Source organism: Chionomys nivalis, chromosome 4 (genome assembly GCF_950005125.1).
Source record: "Chionomys nivalis chromosome 4, mChiNiv1.1, whole genome shotgun sequence".
In the NCBI taxonomy this organism is placed as follows: domain Eukaryota; kingdom Metazoa; phylum Chordata; class Mammalia; order Rodentia; family Cricetidae; genus Chionomys; species Chionomys nivalis.
Genome location: NC_080089.1, coordinates 52758042 through 52784476, shown reverse-complemented (window position 1 = coordinate 52784476; position 26435 = coordinate 52758042). Strand labels below are relative to the sequence as shown.

Here is a 26435-nt window from a genome sequence, read left to right as displayed (position 1 = left end):
ATTGTGTCTGTATTAAGCTATTTAATATCTATAAGGGACAGTAAGTGTGATCCCGCGCAGCTAACCTCTGCACTCAGGAGGCTGAGGCAGGAGGACTGGGAGTTCAAAGCTAGCCTGGACCACACAGTAAGACAGTCTCACAAGAACAAGACCTGAGAAGATAGCTCAATTGGTACAGCACTTGCTACACGGGTGTGAGGAGCTGAGTTCAAATCCCCAGAACCCATGGAAAGTCAGGCATTGTGATGGGATGCTGTATTCCCAATGTTCCTGCGGTGAAGTGGGAGGAAGGAGACTAAAGACCCTCCAACAGCTTGTGTGTCAGAAAGTCTGGTGTAGGCATCAGGGAACAGCCAAGAGATGCCTCAGACAAGGTAGACGGCAAGAACTGACACCTGAGACTGACCTCTGACCTCCATCTGAGAGCTGTGGCACGTGCATGCTCACACCCACACATATGTAAGTGCATACATACACACATCATACACACACACAGATGCACACAAAGCTAAAAATAAGATACATACACACAGATCGAGTTCTGAAATAGGTTAATGGCAAACAAAAATACACAGTGTGAGTCTGTTTCCATGAGTTTAAAGTCTTTTAATAATATGAACACTTGCCCCAAATTTCTTTATTATACTTATACAAAAAGATTTACATAGTTTTCAGAAGGTGGCATTCCGGGGGCTGACATGACGCTGAGGCTACATGTTGGCACCGCATTGAGGAATTGTCAGAAACCTGGGCGCATTGTGACCCTGTGGGAAGGAGGAGGACACTCGTCTCCTGACAGCGTCTCCTGACAGTCGGGGTTCCAGGACTCCAGCACGTGCTCCTCCTGGAGGATGATTAGCATGGTATTTTTGTTGTGATGATTTTACATTTTTCAATCAAGGACAGTAACCAAGTTCTCGTCTTGCCGTGTGAACTTGCAACACAGGTTTATTTTCTAAACTGCGGCTCAGTGAGGTGAGGTAAATGGAAATATTTCCGGGCATCTGAGACATTTCTAAAATATCTGGGTTTTAGACACGGGCGGATTTACTTGGAGAACTCTCAGAGTATGGTGTGGGGCTGAAGATGAGGGATGCCCAGTGTAAAAGGCTTTGGGGGCAGTTTGCTCTGGAACTTGGAACACAGCAGCAACTGTGGCTGGTGAGGAGCAAGAGATGATGGAGAAGAGGGATTTGTTATAAAAGATAAAAACCCAGTTGGGAGAGGACTCCTGGATTCTTGCACTCATTAGCTGCTTTCTCAAATGCTGCCCCACCCATCCTCCCTACCACGTGCCATTAGGGACCAGGCATCACAGGTGTCTAAATTCCTATGGACAGGGACAGCTCCGGAAGAACAAAAACCTGACGCTTCCACCAGAGGAATCTTATTACGCAACCGTCCCAGACTGTCTCAACTCCTAACTACCTGAACAGCCCTAGGCTAGGTCCCCCATCCTTCTTTCCCTTCCTACATGTGTCCCTGAGACCCCAGCAAGGGGCCTGCACATGTCTCTCTGACTCTGACAAGTACTGGTACTCACTACACAGAAATACTACCCTTGGGCTCTGCTCTATTTTGGTATTTCTAGTTTGGAACCACTGGTCAGTGCTCCTTTCTAAAATCTAACCCCGGATGCAATCCAGGGCAGAGGGTGTTCACTCTGGGGCAGATGTCTCCTCAGACACATCCTTGCCAGTGGCAGGCTCCGCTCTCTCCTGGTGACACCCGGGAGTCTGTGGCTTGTCCGACTACAAGACTGCCGAGTGGGTCTCTGAGAGACCGCTCTCCTCGAGCTTCAGTCCCAAGTTGTCGATCCCGATGCTAGTGACAGGGGGCACACTGCTTTCTGCTGGCTCTGCCGTGCGTGTTGGGGTGGAACAGTACAAGACGAAGCCCACCATGATGACGGTGAAGGACAGGATGTAGAGCCCTGAAAACTGGGAGAAGACAGACGGTTACATTCCCTCACACCACGGTACTGTGGCCTGTTGCCCACCGTTCTATGAGATCCATCTCCACAGTCTCTTTCTGGATGTTGTCAAAGGAAATGCCAACACCTCCCTTGTATGCTGGTGAATACTGGGCTGGGACAACAGCACCTGGCTCAACAGTTAGCTGGATCCTTGGGTTTTTTCTGTTTGTTTGTGACAGGTCTCGTGTAGCCAGGCAGATCTCAAACTCACAGGGTGGCCAGGGCTGACCGTGAATGTCTGATCCTCCCATATGGTTTATACAGTGCTGGGAATTTGATCTAAAGCTTCATACAGGCTAGGTCAATAAACTACCAACTGAGCAACATCCCTGACCAGATCCCTGGGCTTTGGGAGGAGCCTCTTTGCCTTTCTCCATGTGATTCATGGATTGGATTCCATCTGAAAAGCACCCTCAAAAATGGGATAATTCTTGACCAGCATGCACATCACAAGAAAGTCCAGCTTATGGTACTGTTAGCCAGTACAGGACCATGTCCTCAGGCTACACCAGTTCAGTGAATTCCATCTGAGCAAATTCAGACATCCAGAACGAAGGAGAGTCAAGACATTCTTTCTTTCTTTCTTTCCTTCCTTCCTTCCTTCCTTCCTTCCTTCCTTCCTTCCTTCCTTTATTTATGGTTTTTCAAGACAGGGTTTCTCTGTAGTTTTGGAGCCTGTCCTAGAACTAACCTTTGAAGACCAGGCTGGCCTCAAACTCACAGAGATCACCTGCCTCTGCCTCCTGAGTGCTGAAATTAAAGACCCACCACCACCCGGCAGGACATTATTTCTTAGGCAAGTGAGGTGACCAGGGCAAGGGCAGCTCGTGGAATGTTTCCCCCAGGTAGCAGCTGCTTCCTGTCTCCACAAAGACCAAAACAGAAGGAGCCCATGTTGATGGGCACCACAGAATGGAGAGAGTTTGGGGTCCCTAACCTGTTCTTTTTCCTTCATTTTTATTTTGTGAGAATGGATGTTTTGCCTGCATGTAAGTCTGTGTATACTGTGCTGGGCCTGCATAGGCCAGAAACAGTCATTGATTCTGCTGGGAATGGAGGTACAGTCAGTTGTGAGCTACCACGGGTGCTGGGAACTGAATCTGGGGCCTCTGGAAGAGCAGCCAGTACTCTTAACCACACAATCATCTCTCCAGCCCCTTTCACCTGTTCTCTTTAAGTCTGAAAATGATCACCCAGGGCAGAATGTCAGAGGAGAGAACACCAGTTCACTTGGTATGTACTCCACAAATGCCATCCTGACATAACCAAAAGTTAGTCAATTATACTGGATACTTTGTATATTTGGTCTCATTCAAATTAAGAATTGTTTTCAAGGGTTCAAGTTTAAATCAATGCAGTTACCCCCATTTATCTGTGGTTTTCTCTCATTTTCGGCTACTTACAATCTACAAGGATGGGCCCAGCACAATTAGACATTGTTTTGTTTGGGTTTGGAGGTGGTACTGTTGTTTTAAGGTGAGTTTTTATATAGTTTAGGCTGTCCCTGCCTAAACACACCAAATGCCAGGATTATAGCTATGGAACATCACACCTAGCTTAATCTTAACCTTCCTAAGGACTGGAACAGCCTCCCTGAGACAAGGGAGCCTTCCCTGGATTAGGTGATGATGTAAACCCAGTGACACCCTGGCACGGAAGCACACACCTGTAATCCCAGTCCTTTGGAGGTAAAGAAAGGGGGATTGAATTTCCAAGACCATCCTGGACTACATAAAAAGACCTTGTATCAAAATTTAATAAATAAAGAAAACATGGACTAGAGAGATAGCTCAGTGGTTAAGAACACTTGCTGCTCTTTCAGAGGACCGGAATCTTATAACCATGTGTAACTCCAGCTCCAGGGATTCCAGCATCCTCTCCCGACCACCTCAGGAACCCACACATCTGGTAGGTACACAAAGAGATGGACACATAAACGTACACACATGCACAAAATAAATTTAAAAAATAAAATAACAAAGCCGGGCGGTGGTGGCGCACGCCTTTAATCCCAGCACTTGGGAGGCAGAGGCAGGCGGATCTCTGTGAGTTCGAGACCAGCCTGGTCTACAAGAGCTAGTTCCAGGACAGGCTCCAAAACCACAGAGAAACCCTGTCTCGGAAAACCAAAAAAATAAAATAACATAACAAGAAAGGCCAATGATAATGCCAAGCTGAACAGCTGGCTCACTTTCCTACCATGAGTTTTTATAGCCTTACATCTAGTATTTAGCATGCTGCCCAGCACATCAGTGGTGTTTACTGTTTGTGAGGAGGGATGACTCAGAGACCATTAGAGGAAGTTAAAGTTATTTAATGTAGCTTCAACTTTTTCTCCCTTTGAGACTGAATTTCATTATGTTATTCAAGTTGGTCTGAACTTCTTGGACTCAGGGAATCCTCCTGCCTCAGACTCCCAAGTAGCTGAGACTGCACGCTTAGGCCATGGTGTTATTGCACCCAGCTTAGCAAACTTTTAAAATCAGAGTTATGAAAGTTATCCCTGCTTTCTAGGAAGTGTGCATGTGACCAGTGGGAAAACCTATATAGCTTGCTCAGAGTATGTCCTGCTTGCTTTAGCAATTTTTCCAGTGTCCTGAGAAGGTGTCACTTCTTTGAAACAGACTAAGTGAAGGAGGTAGGTCTCCTGAAGCCTTTCCCCACTTTTAATTTGATCCTTTCCATCTGGATCTGCATGGGAAGTTTCTAGAGACAATTCTGTTCAACAGGCACTCCATCAGGACCAAGACTAGAGATGCCAAGTGTGTAAGAGCTGAAACAGGTTAAGTTTTAAGGAGAATTTAAGCCTCTTTTAAATATTTGCTTGGAGAAAAATATGAGTCAAAGTTATTTTCAGGATTATAATTCTTTAAACCAGTGGCTTATAAGAAACTACACTTAGGGGACAGGGAGGATGGCTCAGGGGTGAGAGGGGTGGCTGTTTAAACATGGGGCTTAAATTCAGATTCCCAGTACATTAAAAAAAAAAAAAACCTAGGTGTGACCAGGCAGTGGTGGCTCACATCTTTAATCCCATCAGTCAGGAGGCAGAGACAAGCGGATCTCTGTGAGTTTGCAGCCAGCCTGGTCTACAGAGCGAGTTCCAGAACAGCCCAGACTACTACACAGAGAAACCCTGTCTCAAAAAGCAAAAAAAAAAAATTAAAAAATAACAAAATCTAGGTGTGACCCATAAGTCTGTCATCCCTGCACTGTGGGAATGGTGAAGATCCCAGGGGCCCCATGTTCTGTGAGAGACTGTGTCTCAAGAAAATAAGGTACACAGCGTGTGTCCTCCTCTGGCCTCTGCATACACATATGCGCATGCACACACGCGCACACACAAACTGTATCTAGAGCTCTGAAGACCATGGTAGAGCTGCCCTTTGCTCTCTGAGTCTTCAAACGGCCTTTGACCAAAACCAATAAAGCCTGATATCAATGTGCGCTGCTAGACAAGAAGGGACAGGGTGGTCACCCAGCAGCACTCTCCGCGTTTGCTGTCATATGCCTGACAACAGGACACATAAAAACACATCTTTGTTTTAATGTTAGGAACAATTAACAAGAAAGCATTTAAGATCTTAGGCTGAAATATTCACGGTTTATGAAACAAAGTATTTGTTATGATTCAAAATACAATGGGTTGGGACAAGTGTACCTTGAACTGGAAGCTTTCATTGTTCTACCTTTATCTCCTCCTGAACAGAAAATAAAAAGCTAATTACTGATGATAATACGGTTGGCTAAAAAAAATAGAAAAAGTGGGGCCAGGAAGAAAGTTCAGCAGATAAAGGTACCTGCAAGCCCAGGTTCTAGAAAGCTGAGTTCAACTGCTGAGACATACATGATGGAGAGAGAACTGACTCCCAAATTTGTTTCCTCACATCTTCAGGTGTGCACGTCACAAGAGTGCGTACACACAATAAATAAATGAAATGTAATAATGGTATTTTTGTAATAATGTTTTTGTTTGTTTGTTTTGTTTCTTTTTGCTTTGTTTCGTTTTTTGAGACAGGGTTTCTCTGTAGTTTTGGAGCCTGTCCTGGCACTTGCTCTGTAGCCCAGGTTGGCCTCGAACTCACAGAGATCCACCTGCCTCGGCCTCCCGAGTGCTGGGATTAAAGGCGTGCGCCACCACCGCCCGGCTGTAATAATGTTTTTTAAATATAGAGGAAAAAATGAACAGGTGAGGAAGGTCCCAGACAGCCACTCCCCTAGGCTGGAGTCCCCTTAAGAGCATCCTTGTCCCGAGAGGGCCATGTGCAGCCTCAGCACCAGAGAGCAACACCCTCCCTTAGGAGAAAGGTGCTGCCTTTAACAATTCCCATAGACATAGACATCCATATGTGCATACAAAAACAATTCATGAAAGAAGAGGCCATGGATTTGAGGAGAGTGGGAAGAGGTATATGAGAGGGCTTGAGGGGGGAAAGGGAAGAAGGAAATATTACAATTATAATCTCAAAAAATACAATCCCAAACTGGGCCTATTGTAAAAGCCGCTTCTCTGGCCAGACAGTGGTGGCGCATGTCTTTAAGCCCAGCGCTTGGGAAGCAGAGGCAGGAGGATCTCTGTGAATTTGAGGCCAACCTGGTCTATTAGAGTGAATTTTAGGTCAGGCTCCAAAGCTACAGAGAAACTGTGACTCGAAAAACAAACAAACAAACAAAAAAACCCACTTCTCTGATTCACTTATTCACTTTAACAATTTTGTGTGATGCCATTAATAATCTATAAACACTTCACCAGTGTTAACTGAGAAATTCCTTCACCAGCAAGTATTCAGAGACAACAGCTGGCTTCCATCCCAGGTCACGATGCAGGGTTAAAGGTTTATACTTGATGTTTCTGAGAACCCAGTGAGCTTTACGTATCAATAATTCAGACAAGCATTGTGAGCTCCTGGCTGCTAGCTCCCAGGGAGAGAATAAATCAGCTCCAAGGATTCCTGTTTAGATATCTGGAAGGAAAGCAGGTGGGGTAACACGAGTCTGCAATTCTACCACACAGAATGTGGAAACAAGGAGATCCTGAGTTCAAGGTCACCCTCTTCTACACAGTGAGCTTGAAGCTAGCCTAGGCTCTGTGAAACCTTATTTCAGAAAACAAAGAAAAACATCACCGCCAAAGATGGAACCATTCCAACCACACACACATGGCGATACGCCCATCTCTCCTGCCCTTCCACCAGCTACTCCAGACCTTTTGTTCGTGAAAAGAGTGAACAGAAACTCTGAGCATGCAGCCTAAATTGGATTGTTTTTCAAGGTCAACAGCAGCCCCTGTGACGTGCATTAGCATTTCTTACAGCTGGGGTTCTCAACCACATGTCAAAGATGGACCCTGCTATATTACTGCACCATTTTGATAAGCCTCAGAAGGGCAATTCTTCTTCCCACCAAGTTCTAAGATGCGCACAGTAACCAAATGAGTGAAGTCTATCCAATGAGATTATTGTTAAGGGAAAAAGAAAGTTCTACTTCGAAATCCAGAGTCTTCAAGAAACTTGTTTTAGAGCTGGGGATGCATCTCAGTTGAGAGAGTGCTTGCTCAGTACACATGAAGCCCTAGGTCTCATCCGCAGCATGTGTGATGGAACAGAAGTTGAAGGTCGTCCATCCTCAGCTACATAGTGAATCTCGGACCAACCTAAGAAACCTGAGACTCTATCTCAAATAAATAAGTAAACTTGTTTTAAGTCCAAAATGTTTTCTTATCTGAACACACTCTATTTTCTTACCTTATACCCAAACAGAAAAAGGCCAAAGAAAAGACTGTAGAGGTCAGCTGTCAGGATGCCCAGGTTGACCGAAGTGGCGCTGGTCACCTTAATTACCAGCGGCATGAAGCTGTACAGGCAAAACATGCAGAGGGCAAACGCCACAAACAGCAGGGCTAGGAAGAAATGGAGTAACTCAGGTTAGGAAAAGACGGCAGAAGGCAATGTGCTGAGAGTCTGAACACGACCCAAGACTCTCTGAGCCTTTGCCAAACTCTCCACAATGCTTCCCGTTAACAGCCAGCATTCTAAAAAGACTGCAAAGCTTTCCTTAAAAATAATAGTCGTAAAACAACAAGCTGTGAGGATCCAACAGGGAGTCAGACGATCAAGGCCACCAAATCTTCCTTCTGGTGTGACAGAGTCAATAGCCTAAGCTCTCCACAATGCTTCCCGTTAACAGCCAGCATTCTAAAAAGACTGCAAAGCTTCCTCTAAAAATAATAGTCCTAAAACAACAAGCTGTGAGGCTCCAACAGGGAGTCAGATGATCAAGGCCATCAAATCTTCCTTCTGGTGTGACAGACTCAATAGCCTATATCACCCTGTAGCACCCACCCTCCCAAGACAAAAAGTTGGCTGTGACATAAAAGCCTAATAAAAGTCAGGTCAGTATCACATGTCAAAAAAAGAAATCCCTCACTGGCCTTGTTTGCTTTTATTTGGTCGGTTGGTTGGTTGGATGTGGTATGTATGACTGAATTTACAATATAGTATTTTTAGGACATCAAAGATAGACATTAGATCCACTATATTTTATTCAACCCATTGAATTACATGTTCCAAGACAGAACAATATTATTCTCCACTTTAGGACAGTGCTGGCAATGCAGATGACTGCAGGAGCCATATGTCTTGTAAGAAACTTTAACCACATCCTATGCTCAACACACACGCATAAACATACATCCACTCACAAACACACAGTCACACACACACACACACACACACACACACACACATGCACTTTTGGGACTTCTAAGATATTTAATTTCCCTGCATTGTCTAAGCATGGCATACAATCTATTTAATTACTTCCTTACATAATTACGGTTCTTATCTTGCTCTCCTAACACTTCCTGCTTTATTCCCACAAATGTCCAAAGATATCAGAGGAGTGGAGCAGCAGGAGGTAGCCCATGATTACATCCATCCATCGCTTGAGGTTTATGCTCCACACATTGCGTAAAGCCCATGATAAACTTTACAAGTTCAGGGACCTAGAATGTAGATGTATCTCCTTGATAGCTCGTGTGACAAAGGTCAGCCTTGGTTCTATTCAAGATTCCGAGGAAAGAAGAGCTATTTTTTACACCGATTAAGAACGAATTCTAGAGGCTTAGCTACCATCACTGGTGTCAGCTCCCAAAGTTACGAAAATATGATTAAAATGAAGTGTTCATGTCTTGGTGTGCATTTTTGTCAGCTAAAGGACAGAATACTAATTGGATTTTAAAAATCATCATACATACCGATTTTCCAGTCCCAGGGAATCCTGGCAATGTCCTTATATTCCACAATCAATCTAAGATCAAAACAAGAGGCTAAGTAAAGATCCACATGTTAATTTTTCTTATTTTATAGGAAGTTTAGCTGTTGTAATTCAGCTAAGGTAAAGAGTTATGTTGAGTTTTACTTTTTCCTTGGAATATAAAATTATCTAGACAGGCATGTGGCTCATACTTGTAATCCCAGATCTCAGGGGGCTGAAACAGAAGGATTGCCATAAAGCTGGGCAACATGGTGACTAGCCTGAGCTACATTGTAAGATCCTGTCTCAATAACCAAACAAATATAGTAATAAAAATAAATAGAATCCTCTATTAGATTTTTATCAAGTAACTGATTTCAAGTGTGATTTTGGGTTAAACAAATATTAGTAGTTAGAGAAAGTAATCATCTATCAAATATTTTGTCATTAAAAATCATTTTTAGAAAAAAATCATTTTTATATTCATTATATGTGTATGAGTGTTTAGCCTACATGTATGTCTGTACAACATGTGATTGCTAGTGCCCGTGGAGGTCAGAAGAGGGAGTCAAGTCCCCTGGGACTGGAGTTACAATGGTTGTGAGCCACGACGTGGGTGCTGGGAACTGATCCTCTGGGGGCCTCTGGCAAAATGGCAAGAGCTCTTAACTGTTGAGCCATTTCTCTAGGCCCTATTTTCTAATTTTAAAAAAATCCAAGTTTGCACGTTAAGTAATGGGTTCCATTTTTCTATTTTACTTTTATATTTTATTTCTTGTGTGTGTGTGTGTGTGTGTGTGCGCACACACGCCACGGTGTGCGGTGGAGGTGTGAGGACAACTTGCAGGAGTTCCCTCTCTCTACCGTGTGTGTCCCAGGGATTGAACTCAGATCATCAGACTTGGCAGCAAGCATCCTTATCTACCAAGGCATTTTGCTGGCCCTTTGTTCTGACATATTTCACATATTATTATTATACTTTGCTGTAATTCATACCCCCAACTGTCCCGCCCCTACCCCCATACTCGTTCATTTTGTTTTAATGAAAAACTTCAGATCCTCACAGCTGTATGCCACTGATAATTGTTCCAAACAGGCCCACCATTCCTAAAAACTCCTGTCTGCTCAGCTTCTTTACAATGTACTCTTCACAGGCGTTAGACACCGCGTACAAGGAAGCCCCAAGCAGGACCAAGATGTCACCAATCAGAACATCATTCCCTACAGGGCAGTGAGACACAAAAAGAAATGTGTTGTCAACAGGTAAGCCAGGAGTTACCAAACTCTGTTCATTTAAATAAAACTTTATTTAATCCTACTTTCTATAAGTTTAAAGGCTCTTGTCCTTACTGTCTGGCAGAAAACTGCTATGATTTTCACATTCTGACTACCTGGGAAACCAACAGACTGGAGGATGGTGTAGTATACCATCAAGAAAGAAAGCCATTCAAAAACATGACAAATTCACGGACTGTACTGAAGGATTTTTTTAAACTCTAGGAAAGAATGGTTGGTAAGGGGAGTGACTTTATCTTGATTTAAAAAGACACACACTGAAGTTGCCTCGGAGACTGGATAACTGGTTTAGCGTCGATGTTTTCTATTGAAATATACCAAAGCATTCAGAAGAGCAGAGTCATTAAAAAAAGTTTGCAGCCAAGTCTCTTTTTTATAAAAACAAAGCACCGCTGAGTGTGGCGGTGCAGGTGTGTTGTCCCACAGCGATTGGGGGGTGGAAGAAGAATCTGTGTCCAAGGAAAGGAGGAGGGATGAGAAAGAGGGCATGGGAGGAAGGAAAGGATGGAAAAGAAAGAAGGAAGGGGAAGGGAAGGAAAAGATAAAGAGAGAAGAAACAGAAAAAAGGAAGAAAAACAAACAGAAAGAATGACATTAAAAGGAGAGGAAAAGAGCTGGCTCAAGAATACAGGGTTTTGGAGTAACTAATCCAAAATGTCTGAAGCAAAAGATGACTTCTACAATATATTTAAAATGACATTTTAGTTAATGCTTAAATGGGAAAATGCAATTAAATGGGAAAAAATAATCACCAAACAAAAATATTCTGCAGCAAGTGAGCAGCGCGCTCCAGGAAGAGCAGCGTGCTCTGAGGAAACATGTCAGCAAACCCCACTGATGAGAAGCCAGCTCGGCACGTGGGAGCACACTTGCCCACAGCGTGGACCCCTGCTCACCTTCACAAGAGTTCCCCCACCACCCACCCTGTCAGTGTAACTTTGCCAGACTGAAAACATGAATGGATGTACTGTTGTGGCTGAGCAAGAGACACAGTCTCACCTGAATTATCTTCTCTCCCTGCTAATATATCTGCGCCAACCATGGTCCCTACACCCAGCAGACAGACAAACACGGCAACGAAGTGGATCACTTTGTATCTTGCACGGAGGATAAACCAGGAGAGAGCCATCAACACAGGAATCCCAAAGCAATCCAAGAGCTGCAGGGAAGGAAAGCAAGCAGCTTCAAACATCTCGGCAGCTTGAAACAAAGAGGCATAATTGAGTAGTTTCAGGAGGACGGAACACGGATTATGGCTGGCCCTACATACAAGTGCTTTACCTGAGCTAACTCGTGATCCTCAGAGTAACTCTCAGATTGGAACTGCAAACCTATTTTAGATACACACACAAAACTCCAAAGGCTAAAGAGAGATTACTTGTTCCAAATCATACAGTTAAAAGTCAGGCTGGGGATGTAGCTCAGTTGGGAGGGTGCTTTTGATCTCTCCCGTGTGAGATGAACGCTTGCTCCCAGCAGAGATCCCTATTCATCTTTAGCACATGTTCCTCTATCTCTGGGTCCATAAGATACTTGCTATGCCCCTCATTCTGCCCATCTGATCAAATGGGGACTAAGGGTATTTAACTATAGCAAATCCAAAATCAATGTCTTACTAAGAAAGAATAGAGAATTTACTTAGTTCTTAATTTGACATTAAAAGATAATGAATTCAAAGATAAAATATACTGAAAATATTTTTTAATTTGTGAGGGGGGGGGTAAAAAAAAAGAGGGTGTTGAGTCTCCTGGAGCTGAGTTGCAGGTGATTGTGAGACACCTAATATGCACACTGGAAACAATGCCAGTTAGTTGCAGGGGCAGTGAGCACTCCTAGCCACTAAGCCATCTCTCCAACTCCTAAAGGATAATTCTTGATGTCTTAAAGTATATTCAGGAATAAAGCATAAATGTATGCCATACACTAATTTTAGTCCTGAAACTGCTACTTCATCGCTCACTCTGCGGGGTTTGAAGTTTGTCCCTGGTTCTCTTCGCACTCGTCAAGTCATGGACAAGTCAGTCAGCGCCTTAAACCTCAAAAAGTCCGTGGGTTCCTGACTAAAGCAGCTTATTGCCTGTTTTCATAGCAATTGGAGGTACTGGACGCCGGCATACCTCCATGATGGGCCCTGGCCATGCTTTTGTGGGCCTGACTGAACAAACCACCAAGCAATGTCCTGGAAGACACCAGTGGAATCCAGCCAGGATGGCTTAACATGATCTAAGTAGTATTTCTTATAGAAAGAGAAGGAGAGAGAGAGAGAGAGAGAGAGAGAGAGAGAGAGAGAGAGAGAGAGAGAGAGGGAAAAGCCCACTCTAAAAACTATCACAGGAGACTTCCTACCCACAATGTGTATCTTCATATCACACCTAAATTTAATCTATCTCTAAGAATCCTTGGTGGGACAGGCTATGAGGGGGTTGCTTATGTCATGGGATGAACCACAGAGGCTTCAGCCCCAACCCTGTCACTGAGTGATCTCCAGCCAGCCAGACCCTGAGCCAAAATACAAAATCCCGGGAGCAGATCCTATGATCTCAGGTCTCACCCATTCTGAAATGCCACCGCGTCTTGTCTGACACCTGTCACCTTGGGCCATGTATCTACAGACCCTTGCCTAGCATGCACACAGCCTTGGCTTCAATCCCTAGCTAGTGCTGCAGAAAAGGAATGCGGCAGTGTATACCTGTAATCACAGCACTTGGGAGGTAGAGGCAAGAAGACCAGAAGTTCTGGATCATCCTTAGCTACAACAGAGACCAACCTGCAATACACAAGACCCTGTCTTAAAAAGATTTTTTTGGAAGCTATAGAAACAGTAACTCCCCCCTGTAATCCTAGCACTTGGTGGCAAGTGGCTGACACAGGAATGTGCACTCAGTACATGGTGAGTACCAGGATATCCAGGGCTACACAGAGAAACAAAAGAGATGCAGAATCACTGAACTCTGAAGTCTAACTCTGGCAGTGGTATATCTCACTTTCACCTTCATTTATAGGACATTTGGCTATCAAGGCAGGACAGTGACATGTCCCATCCCTTGCTAACACTAAGACAGCCGCACTCGGTCTTCTCAACCCCACAAGGTTGAGAAGTACTGCTACAAAGGAACATTTCCTTTCGACCCAGCAAGACTAAACCCAACAATGGGCTGGCGAGATGGCCCAGTGGGTGGAGGTGTTTGCTGAGCAAGCCTGGAGGCCCAAGTTCAATCCCAGAACCCATGGAAAGGTGGATGGAAAGGACTGAGTCCATGGAGTGGTCACCTGACCTCCACACACTAATAATACGGAGAAATAGGGACAAGCGCTTCACCATTGTTGCCACCTCTCCCTGGTGTGACCAGCAGAGGCTCCTTCAGCAGCTCCTTCATCCTGATTGGCTTCTAAACCTCCAGCTTTGCAGTACGGAACCACACTTACTTCTGTGTTTGAGCCAAACACACAACAGAACTGTCAGCATCACAACAACAAGTGCCAGCTAAATATTTACCCTCATTTTTGCTCGGCACTGTTCTAATCTGCTATAGTGTGAGCAGCCTGGGAAGTGATTAACGTGTATACACTGTCAGCAGGTTCAGGAAACGCGGCTCAGCAGAGCATATGCTGTGCTGGAAAACACCTATCTTCCACCTGTGTTTCGGGCTTCTTCAAATGCACAGGCTTCCAATAAAACCAGATGAACATATAGGAGCACACGTTCTCCTCTAGGAAGCATAAAACCCGAGACGTCCAAACTCCCTCTTACCTGGACGCTGGTCAGAGTCGTGTACTGGTATGCTCTGACAATCAGATAATTGGCTTCCACGTCGGCAAGCCCCAGGAGAATGTATTTCCACCATTTTCTTCTCAAAATCTCTAAAAGGTTATCATTGCCTGGTTGAAAGAAAGCTGGGTGAGGACACGGTACACACGACGCGACACATTTCAGTCTGCAGAGCAGAAAATCAAAGCAAGGGGCTGTGGTATTTTTCAGAGGCCAGACATCCGAACCATCACCATCAGGTTTGTCTCGGATGAAGCTGGAAACTATGAAGCTATGCGAGGAGAACAGTAGGAAGAGAGCTGGAGACAAGTCAACATACACATGATATTCAGGGCTGGGGGTGTAGCTCAGCTGGTAGAGCGCTTGCCTAGCATGTATACATCCCCAGCACCACGTGAACCCAGCATGGTACATGTATGTAATCAGGAGGTGGAAATGAGAGGACTAGCAGGTCTAGGTCATCCTTGGCTACACAGGGAATTTAAGGCCAGCATGAGATACATAAGACCCTGCCTCAGACAATAATAACAAATAACATCTATTTATGAGCATGCCTAAGGCCATTCTGACAAGCCACAGAGTGTTCTGGAAAAGTATCATGTTTTGACAAACTAATTGGTTGCTGAACCCCCTAGCATGGGTTTCTTTGAAGGAAACACAGCAAGGTCATTCTTTGGAAAGAGATGTACCTTTCAAGTGCAGCTGAAGCCGGTGACAAGCTTAGGGTACGTTTTTAGGGGTACCATTGACAAATGCTTTCTAACCACCCTCACACAGCACAATTCTACCGCTTTAAATTAACTAGAATTTACTCGTCTCTGGATAAACAGGAGGCAAAGAATTCACACATATGTTGGGGAGGCTTTGTGGTAAGAACATCTATAAAGAAATATTGGGTGTGGTGGTAAAAGCCTTTAATCCCAGCACTTGGTAGGTAGAAAAGGGTGAGTTCAAAGCCAACTTGGTCTACATGAGGGAGCTCCAAATCAGCCAGGGCTGTATAGTTGAGGCCCTATCTCAAAAAAACAGCAACAGAAAGAGAGGAGAGAAAAGGACGGAGGGAGGGAGGGAGGAAAGGAGGGAGGAAGGGAGGAAAGGAGGGAAGGGAGGGAGAGAGAGAAAGAAAGGAAAGAGAGGGAGGGTGGGAGGAAAAGAGGGAGGGAGGGAAGGAGAAAGAGGGAAGGAAAGAAAGAAAGGAAAGTGAGGGAGGGAGGAAAGAGGAAGGAAGGAAAGCACTGAGAATCACAATTATGGTAGTTAACACTGTCAGCCTGACAAGAACTAGAATCACCTAAAAGACGGACCTCCAGGCTCCACGCCTACCCACTGTGATAGGCTGTCCCCTTGAACTGTGAGCCAGAATAAACCTTTCTCCCTTAGGCTGCATTTGACATACATGTAGTCACAGACATGAAATCCATACCATAGCCATATAGCTATCGCTTCCTGACATCTTGACTAAGATCAAGTATAGTAATTAATTTAAGAAGAATAAAGCTTTTAAAAAGGCCAATTATTAGATATTGGTGTTTTTATTTATTTGGTGGTTCACTTAAAGCACTGTTATACTGTCTGTTGTCAAGCATGACTTCACTTGGTACCTGGAACAGAATAATCAGGACAAATCGCTAAACAAAGGCCGTTGCCCTTGACAACCTGCTGACAGGCCACATACGTTTCTGTATGCTTGCTTCCCTGGCCCACCTTGGTGTTTTAGAGTATAAAATGAGAATACAAACCGGACCCAGCACTGAAGCCTTTCAGGAACCGTCGTGGCTTCGGTCCGCTGGGGACATCTCCTCTCCTCCCGGGTGTTTATTCCAGAAAGATTCCCGCAACATAACTACCACTGAAACCCAGTTACCAAGAACGTTCTGAAAACTCAGAGCTGGTATTCTCAACACATGACAGAGAAGCACACGACAGCCATGGCTCCGAGGGACCACACTGATGCTTTAGTGAGTGACACTGACTTCCTGAAGGCCAGGGCCTCCCAGAAAGCAGAGCCCAGAGCTACCACTCGCTTGCTACTTCCGCTCACCCCGTTGCCCTAGAGATTTGCCAACTGTGATACCTTAACAAGTCCTCTAATCTCACAACTGGCTTCTACCTCCTACAGTAGTGATGATAATTAACAGTAATGAGGTTAATAGGCAGGTCTGGTGGCTATAGTCCCAGCTCCTCGCCAGAACAATCTGGCAAGATCCTGCCTCGAGATTAAGATTTACAAAGGGGCCGGGCGGTGGTGGCGCACGCCTTTAATCCCAGCACTTGGGAGGTAGAGGCAGGCGGATCTCTGTGAGTTCGAGACCAGCCTGGTCTACAAGAGCTAGTTCCAGGACAGGCTCCAAAACCACAGAGAAACCCTGTCTCGAAAAAAAAACAAAAAAAAAAAAAAAAAAAAGATTTACAAAGGGCTAGAGAGATGGCCCAGAGGTTAAAGCACTTGCTGCACAATCATGAGGAGCAGAGTTCAGATCTCAGAATCCGAGGAAGAAACTGGCATCTGGCACACACCTCTAACCCCAGCTCCACAGTGAGTGGGGATCTCTGGGGCTTGCTGACTTCCAACCTAGCTGAAGAAAACATAGCTCTAAGTTTCGGGAGACCCTGCCTCTATTCATACCCCAACACACACGCATACATAGACTCACATGGACACATACACACGTGTAATAAATAAATAAATTTTAAAATATGCAGAAAGAGGATTGGGGACAATACCATAGGTTCAACCCCCTAGTACCACAAAACAAAGTTATTAATCTTGCCGCACAGAAACAACACTGATTCCCTTAGGGCGTAACAAGATAGTAGTGGCTTTAAATGATGGAAATAGAAGTCCCGCACCCTCCGGGTCAGTTTAGGTCACGCACACACTTAAACATATCACATGCAAACATGTATACACACACGCACCACACATACACATGCAACAAAAGTTTAAGGAAAATCACGAACATTTGTGGAGCAGATGGCTCCCACATTTGACGTACCAGATCGAAATGCCAGCACCACCGTGTAGACCAGGAACAGCAGGCAGTAGTTGATGAAGCTCTGAAGCATGGGCGTGTTCACTCGGTACTTTTCCGCCAAATACTGGCTGGTGATGGCTGTGCCACATATACATAAAGACAGCATCTGACCCAGAGCTATGGTCTTCAGAATATCCCTGGAAAATAGAGGAATAACTCAGGTTGACTTGCAAGAACCTGGAGCTCACATATACGCACACTTTTTGCTATAAACACAATATGAATTATTCTAAATTTTATTCTCATAACTGTTCTAAATAGTTATTCTTTATATCTTGTACATATGTATACAATGTGTAATCATTCTTTATTTCTTTGTGTATATGTGCACAATGTGTATGTGTGATGTATCTATATGTATATGTGTGTATAATGAGTAATTAATCTTTATTTGTCCATATGTGCATAATGTGTATGTGTAACATATATGTATGTATATATGTGTACAATGTGTAATTATTCTTTATTTCTTTGTGCTATGTGTGTACTATGTGTATTGTGATGTGTCTATATGTATATGTGTGTATAATGTGTAATTAGTATTTATCTATTTGTCCATATGTGTACAGTGTGTATGTGTGATGTGTCTGTATGTATATATGTGTCTGCAGTCAGAGGACAGCCCTGGGTATGCATCTTCCTATTTCAACTTTGTGAGAGGGGTTGGTTTATTGCTTCACCACTGTGTGTCCCAGTGAACTGGCCTCCAAGCTTCAAAGATCCTCCTGTCTCCAGCTCCCATCTCCCTGCAGAATCACTGGGGTTACACAGGTCTACTACTGTGCCCAACTTTACAGGGTTCAGGTCTTCACAATTGCATAGCCAGCACTTGGCCCACGGAGCCCAGTTACTCACTTCATTTAGAGACACAGTCTCCCGGGGCCGAGGCTGGGCTTACACTTGCCACGGAGTGGAGAATGACTTTGGACTCATGGCCTTCTCACCGCCACCTTCCTAGGGTTACAGTCATGTCCTACCATACCCAGTTTACGACATACTAGAAATGGAACCCAGAGCTGCGTCCATGGTGGGTAAGCAATCTACCAACCAAAACATATCCCGAGTCTCTCGAACTCATGTCACTGATTACTTCATGAGCACAAAAGCTCAATTAATAGAGCTTGAAAGATTGTATTTTTTATTCTCTATTTTTCTCATACTCCACCCTCCATTTCCACGGAGCTACTCTTCCACTCACTGGTCATCCGTTTAAAGATCATTTTGTTTATTTAGCTCTTCATGTCCCACTGGTGCTGGGTGGAGTGTATCATGCATGCGCTCCTATACACACACACTAAATAAATAAGAAGTAAAAGAGAGGAGGCCACAGGAAGGTGACTCAACACGTAAATGGACTTGCTACCAAGTGATGACCCGAGTTCAAGTCCCAGGACCCACGTGCTGAGGAGAGAACCAACCCCTGCAAGTTGTCCTGTGATACACACACACATGCACACACTCACACACACACACACCCTGTGGCTATCACGCCACACACATACATTGTGGGGGGTGAGTAGCCCAATTATAGAATGCTTACCTAAAATTCTGGGTATAACCCACAGTACCTCAGAAATAAACAATCAATATCACACTAAGATTAAAGACTCAAATGTAAAAAAAATGCAGCCACAGACTTTCTATAAAAATACGAAAGAATTTTTAAATATTTTATTACGTTTCTTTTTTTTATTTATTATGTATACAATGTTCTGTCTGTGTGTACGCCTGCAGGCCAGAAGAGGGCGCCAGACCTCATTACAGATGGCTGTGAGCCACCATGTGGTTGCTGGGATTTGAACTCAGGACCTTTGGAAGAGCAGGCAATGCTCTTAACCGCTGAGCCATCTCTCCAGCCCTCTATTACATTTCTTTATTGTATTGGGCATGCTCATTTAAATGCCTGTGGCGGCCAGAGAACAACTCGCAGGAACCCATTCTCTCAAGTCGCCCGCTTTGGCGGCAGCTTCACCACTGAGCCCTCCCCAGCACCCTCAGCTCTCTTCTACTACTGACTGTTGGGTTCTGGTGACATGGCCCAGTTGTGCGGTGTTCCTGCAGAGGCGCTGTGGTTTGGGAAGCGGTAGCCTTTCCTAACTGCTCCTCTGAGGCACCCTCTCTCCCCAAACCCAGTCTCCACACTGCTGGAGTCCCTTTCGAAAGTCTGAGCTAACGGATCGCTCCTGTCTAAAGCCGTAAGTGGCTCCCCTCTGCCCTCACTTGAGCGCACAACTTTAAAATGGCTGATAAGGTCACCCAGTGTCTGACCTCTGTGCCTGGCTCCAGTTAAATCTGGAAATGTTCTTCCTCGTGGCTTATTTAATTATCAAATTTTCTTCTTTGTTTTCCATCTCTTTTTTTTTTTTTTTTTTTTTCTCTGAGAAAGGGCTGATGCAGCCCAGGCTGACCTCAAACTTACTATACTACAGGATGCCCTTGAGCTTCCGGTCCTCCTGCCTCTACTCCTCCAGCATGGGTATTACGTGCAAGCAGCATTTTAAGTAGTCCTGTGGACAGAATTCAGGGCTTCGTGAATGCTAAGCAAGCCCTCTAGCAACTGAGCCACATGCACCCCCAGCCGCAACTACTGAAATTTCTTACAGGACATCTAGCATATAACAAAGTTGTCCCCAGGGCCTCAGTTCCAGGACCTGCCGCAGAAGTCAAGTTCAATGAAGGCTGAGCACCCTCCGTAAAATAGTGTCATGTTTTGATACGACCTGCGCACACCCTCTCATGTGCTACATCACATCCGGGTCTATAATGCCTAGTACAATGTCGGCGCCGTGTGAGTAGCCGCTGGTATGTGCTTCTCAGCGTCTGATGCCAGATCTGCACACGTTCAGTGCAAGTGCCATGTTGTTTCTCAATACTTTTTTTTTCTAAATATTTATTTATTATGTATACAATCTTCTTTCTGCGTGTATGCCTGAAGTCCAGAAGAGGGCACCAGACCTCATTACAGATGGTTGTGAGCCACCATGTGGTTGCCGGAAATTGAACTCAGGACCTTTGGAAGAGCAGGCAATGCTCTTAACCGCTGAGCCATCTCTCCAGCCCCTCTCAATACTTTTAAACGAAATCGGTTGGCTCCATAGGGTAAACGTGCAGCTATGGAGAACCAATTTCTACTGTCTAACCGATATGGACTGCCTGCCGGGGCCTGGAGAACACACTAGGAACCCCAAAACTCTTGGTTCTCCCCAGTTATTTTTGGACCTTCCCTAGCGCTGAATACTTTTGAAAACTTGCTATTTATTATTTGCATACATTTCAACCAACATTCATGCAAGGATTACTAGTTGTAAATGTTCATTTTCTACCTTGCTGCACACTGTTTGGGAAAATCCTCCCTACTAACCCTTCACTTCCGGCTGTTTCCTTCTCGCCTCTGGGCAGTATTGTGCTGTGCGAGTCTATCACACTTTATTCTTTTGCTGATGGATATTTCGGTTAAATTACAGCTTTTTGTTGTTCTTGTTTTTATAAACAATGCCCCTACAAACATTCTTGCTTAGGTTCCCTAATCACTATCTGTTTTGGTACAAATGGGCCACAAACATGTGAAGAGAGCCCTCCTGGGCGCTCCGGGATATCTGATGAGGGCCACCGGAGGCTTCTTGAAAGAGGCCAACTTTTGCTGCAGCTTCAGTGTCCCAGGGTGTTACTGCTTGCGTCATAGTTTAAAGCAGTTACGGTGAAGGAGAGCCTGGTGTTAGGATGGAAGAACACCCCACTTCACTGGTTTACTAGGTCCCTCTTCAAAAAACTATTCTTCCCTGTGGCTCAGTCTGTTGCAGCCCCAAAGAAGGCACCGAAGGGATCTGCACCCATGAGGAGAATGACGTCACGGACTAGCCAATCCCCAGAAGACCGTTGAAAGGAGTTTTCACCAAGAAGAACATAGGCTCAAAACTGGCTCCCAGCAGGTGTGATTGTTTTCCAGACATTTCACTTCTATGGGCCAAGGCCTGAGCAAGACCTGAGGGAGGATATCTCTCCACTGGAGCTCGCCTCACTGAAGGAGCGTGGTTTGCACTGGGTGCGGCTGAGGAGGCCCTACCCAGACAACAGCAACAGGTGAAACTCAAATCCCCTCGGGTCTTACTGTCCCTCCTTGGTAACCCCAACAAGTGAGGCATCCCACGGGTGAATGTCTTCCCAGATTTGCATCTTCTCCTCACTCTTCCTGGCCCCTCCCTACCACTGTGCACGATCCTTCTGTCCACCAGGGTTCTACCACACAGCTTCTATTGGAAGACCTCTTCTTCAAAGCCCCACCCTCACCCTGCCATTAGGAAGAAACCCCACCCTGGCCTCTCCCATCACACCCGGGCCTCTCCCATCACACCCCTTCCTCAAGCAAAGCCAGCAAGTTGGGTATTCACAGGACAAAGCACGGAAAATCCGATCAATCGCTGAGAAACTGATCAAACCCAGACTGGTTCACAGCCCATCATGGACTTGAAAGCAGCAGTCAGTGTAAAATGAGTGAGAAAACGAACTGTGGAGGCACTGAGCCCTGATCACAAACTGGCAGAAGCCTCCAGCCGGCTCATTTTTATAGCCTACAAGAACCCAATTAAGAGCACTGTCCGCCAAGGGTTATGTATAACTGCCTCCTCAAAGTGGGGAGGGGCTGCGTGTGTTCCAAATTGAATGTGGAGATTTAAAGTGACAGAAATGTACTTCTCCTGGCTCCAAATCCTGATGACCTCATCTATAATGGGAGCGGGGAGCAGGGAGGGAGGGAGGGAGGGACAGAGAGAAGTTGGAGTGAGTGGAGGTTTAAGAAAGAAGGGAAATCACAGAAGACCTCAGAACAACCTCGGGCCCCACATGCACGCCTGCATGTTACCAGAAGGGGGCTAGTGTGGCTGGATTCTGAGCAGACTCCACACCGTACAAAGCACACGCAGCCCACTGTGGACCATATCCTGGCACAGTCTTTCCAAATAGAACCTCCACTGAAGTGAACCTCAAAGGGCCGGATGTGCTCTGCCTGCACTTCCCTGTTTCTGTCTGCTCGCTGTGGGAGCAGGGTCTCCAGGAACCCAGGCACTGCCCCACCCAGAGTGCAAAGGAAGAAAACGGGTTGAATACTCTCTGTTTTCTGTTTGCACAAAGCCTATGAATTTGAGAACCTATAAAAATGAAAGAAGAAAGGGCATTTTATTACCCCCTCTTCTTTCTTCCAGGAAAGTCTAAAGTACATAGCTTAATAACTCTTAATATCTCTTTCACTTGGAAACACCAAAACACAGCTGTGCGCTGCTTTTAAGTAAAAAATTCTTTTATAAAGTGTTTTATTAATATGTACCAATCACACATGACACTGGGTTTCATAATGTATTTTGATCATATCTATCCCCACTACCCTCTCTTCAGCCCTTCCTCCTTCTTTCACGCTCATGTGGGCTGGGTGTGTGTGTGAGTCTGTATGAAATAGCTTGATTAGGGTTAATTACAGGAGTATGGGCAACTTGCCAGTGGCTACACCACTGATGAAAATATTTCTCCCTTCCCAAGCAACCATTAACTGCCTACAGATCCCAGAGAAGAGCAGGGGGCCTTGGGAGTCCCTTCCCACTTCCATGATGGAACGATGATAGGCCCAGTCATGTTCAGATCCCAGAGAAGAGCAGGGGGCCCTGGGAGTCCCTTCCCACTTCCGTGATGGAACGATGATAGGCCCAGTCATGTTCAGATCCCAGAGAAGAGCAGGGGGCCTTGGGAGTCCCTTCCCACTTCCACGATGGAACGATGATAGGCCCAGTCATGTTCAGATCCCAGAGAAGAGCAGGGGGCCCTGGGAGTCCCTTCCCACTTCCACGATGGAACGATGATAGGCCCAGTCATGTTCAGATCCCAGAGAAGAGCAGGGGGCCCTGGGAGTCCCTTCCCACTTCCATGATGGAACGATGATAGGCCCAGTCATGTTCGGGTCTTGTGCAGTCAATCATGGCTGCTAAGAGTACAAGAGTACAGGGCCACATCACGCCTGAAAGACAGCATTCCACAACACTTAGCCCCTCCTCCAGTTTTTAACATTCTTTCTGCCTCACTCAGTAAATTTGTCTGTGAACTCTGGATGTCGGTATGCACCAAACCCAAGGAATCTAGAATTTTTTTCAATGTACTTATCTCCCAGTCCAGACTCTTTCCACAAGCCCCACAGACTCCTTACGGCTCACACTCCAAAACCCTAGGTTCCGAGAGCAGGGAACTTCAGCCTTTGTGATCAACACAAAGTCTACATGGAAGGCATGTTTACTCATGCTGTCTCTGTGAGGATCTAGACCCAAACCATGCAGAGAGGATATAATGGGAAGGCAAGAACAAGAGCTGTGCTGGCAGCCAAGGGCCAGGACTTCCTGCAGGAGGTTCCCAAAGGAAGACAGGATGGGATACTCCCTGAAAAACATCAAGGGAAATTGAAGGAAGGTTACCATTTGGTTTTGTGCCTAATTCAAATGCAAACTTTACACAGTTTATGTAAGAGACAGATGCAGTGACCCTCAGCCCTGTCTCCAGCACTTCTCACAATGACCATCACCCCTATTCCTGGCATATGTATTCAAAATGACCATCTTTGATCCCTGTCCCCAAATCTTCTTCACAATGGCCATCAGCCCTGTCTCTAGCTCTTCTTTAATGCAGCTTCAAGTTGGGCCAGATGTCCTTTACTTAAATATATATTTCAAAATCATCAGAGGCTAAAAAACAAATAAGAGTAATAGCCAAAACCTCTGCTTAGACCAACTTGATCAGATTCTTGAGAAGTAGAGTCTAAACATCAGTGGGTTTACTTAAGCATCTCCTAAGAAGTGTAAGACATGATTAGAAAGGTAACTGCTCAATTATTCTCTCCTTTTCATTTGGTTTTTTTGAAGAGGTCCAAATGACTGATAAAACAGGTTGGCTGATCCCTGGCTCCCCTCTACTGTATGTCTCAATAAATCTGTGCTGACAGGTACATGTAGTCAGATGAAGACAATTTTAGGATTAAATCTGAAAGACATCTATAAAGTGTATCTACTTTGAGCAGATTCAAAACTCCATCTTGGCTGGGCGGTGGTGGCGTACGCCTTTAATCCCAGCACTCGGGAGGCAGAGGCAGGCGGATCTCTGTGAGTTCGAGACCAGCCTGGTCTACAAGAGCTAGTTCCAGGACAGGCTCCAAAACCACAGAGAAACCCTGTCTCGAAAAACCAAAAAAAACTGAAAAGAAATACTCATTGAGGCTAAGTCCTCACACTTAACACATAAGCTACCCAGCTCTGTTTCTAGAGCACTTTAATTACATGCATACAAACTCAATTAATTCAAGTAGGTTTTCTCTACGCAACGTGATGGTTGATCTTCATTGCTAACAAGAATGAATTTAGATTCATCGTGAAAGCATACCTTTGGGTATTGTGGTGGTTTTAAAGAAAATGACCCCCATTAGCCCACAGGGAGTGATGCTATTAGAAGGTGTGGCCTTATTGGAGTAGGTGTGGCTTTGCTAGAGGAAGTGTGTAACTGTGGGGGTGGGCTTTGAGGTCTCAGATGCTCAAACCAGGCCAGTGGCTCACACAGTCTCTTCCTGCTGCCCTCAGATCTGGATGTAGAACTCTCAGCTACCTCTCCAGCACCATGCATGCCTGTGTGCCACCATGCTTCCCACCATGGACAATGGACTAAACCTCTGAACTGTAAGTCAGCCCCAATTAAAGGTTTTCCTTTATAAAAGTTGCATGGCCATGGTGTCTCTTCACAGCAATAGAAACCATAACTACGACAGGTGTGTTCATGAGGGTTTTTCCAAAAAGGTTTAATGGAAGAAGGAAGAGCCACTTTGAATGCAGACAGCACCATCTCAAGGACCAAATAAAAGGGAGAAAGTGGGCATGAAGCCGCTATTCATGACTCTGCTCCCTGACCCTAGATGCCATGTGAGCAGCCTCCTGCTCTTGCCACCATGCCTTCCCTGCCATGACATCCTCAACCTGGGAGCCAGACGAACTTCCTTCGGGGATTTTTGCCAGGCAGTTGTCACAGCCTGGTGACTAATGCACACAGTGAGTGGCAGCCAACAGAATAGGCGTTCTTGGTATGGTAAGGATAGTGCAGTGGGCCAAAATGCATGCAGGTATGGTAAGGATGCTGCAGTGGACTGAGATGCATATAGGTACGGTAAGGATGGTGCAGTGGACTGAAATGCATGCAGGTACGGAAAGGATGGTGCAGTGAGCTGAAATGCATACAGGTATGGTAAGGATGCTGAAGTTGGCTGAGATGCATGCAAGCGTGGTAAGGATGGTGCAGAGGGCTGAAATGCATACAGGTACAGTAAGGATGCTGCAGTGGGCCAAAATGCATACAAAAACAGTAATGATGGTGCAGTGAGCTGAAATGCATACAGGTATGGTAAGGATGCTGAAGTTGGCTGAGATGCATGCAAGCGTGGTAAGGATGGTGCAGAGGGCTGAAATGCATACAGGTACAGTAAGGATGCTGCAGTGGGCCAAAATGCATACAAAAACAGTAATGATGGTGCAGTGGACTGAAATGCATACAGGTACAGTAAAGATGGTGTAGTGGACAGAGACATAAAATGTTTGTTCCTGGGACTTAACAGCAGCACCAACTTGAGAAGGGGCACGCCTTGGCCTTAGAAAGACTCATTACTTAAGAACGAATAAATGAGAGGAAGCATAAACATTACCCTGCTTTTTCTTGTTATTTTTTAAGGTTTATTCATTTATCTTATGTGTATTGGTGTTTTGTTTGCATGTCTGTGTGAGGGTATCGGATCCCAGGGAACTTGAGTTACAGACAGTTGTGAGCTGCCATGTTTGTGCTGGGAACTGAACCCAGGTCCTCTGGAAAAACAGCCAATGTTCTTAAACTGCTGAGCCATCTCTCCAGTCCCTCCCCTGCCTTGTCTGTCCAAATTATGTACCATGAGGTGAAGGAGGAGAGTTTGTAGAACTCTGGAAAATTAATGATGATGAAATAAGAGAGACGTGATCACTTTATAAGCCATAATTTAAAAAAAAAAAAAACAGCTATAAGTTAGGCACCTTTAACCCCAAAACTTGAGAAGCAAAGCAAGGTGGAT

General features: G+C 45.2%; 1 protein-coding gene across 2 annotated transcripts in view; it reads right to left on the bottom strand.

The window, feature by feature from the left end:
• Nucleotides 1-630: 630 nt before the first annotated feature.
• The window catches only part of Slc35f2 (solute carrier family 35 member F2), a 49431-nt gene continuing 23626 nt past the window's right edge, over nt 631-26435 (bottom strand). Inside the window, exons 2-8 of one of the 2 annotated variants that reach the window (XM_057767943.1) lie at nt 17291-17466; nt 14277-14404; nt 11525-11684; nt 10294-10450; nt 9231-9283; nt 7720-7874; nt 631-1940 (exon numbers count right to left, since the gene is read on the bottom strand). In XM_057767943.1, coding sequence (XP_057623926.1) covers nt 1752-1940; nt 7720-7874; nt 9231-9283; nt 10294-10450; nt 11525-11684; nt 14277-14404; nt 17291-17466 — 1018 coding nt within the window. In that variant the 3' untranslated portion in view covers nt 631-1751. The remainder of the gene's footprint in view (nt 1941-7719; nt 7875-9230; nt 9284-10293; nt 10451-11524; nt 11685-14276; nt 14405-17290; nt 17467-26435) is intronic. The other variant, XM_057767944.1, reaches the window with a different exon arrangement.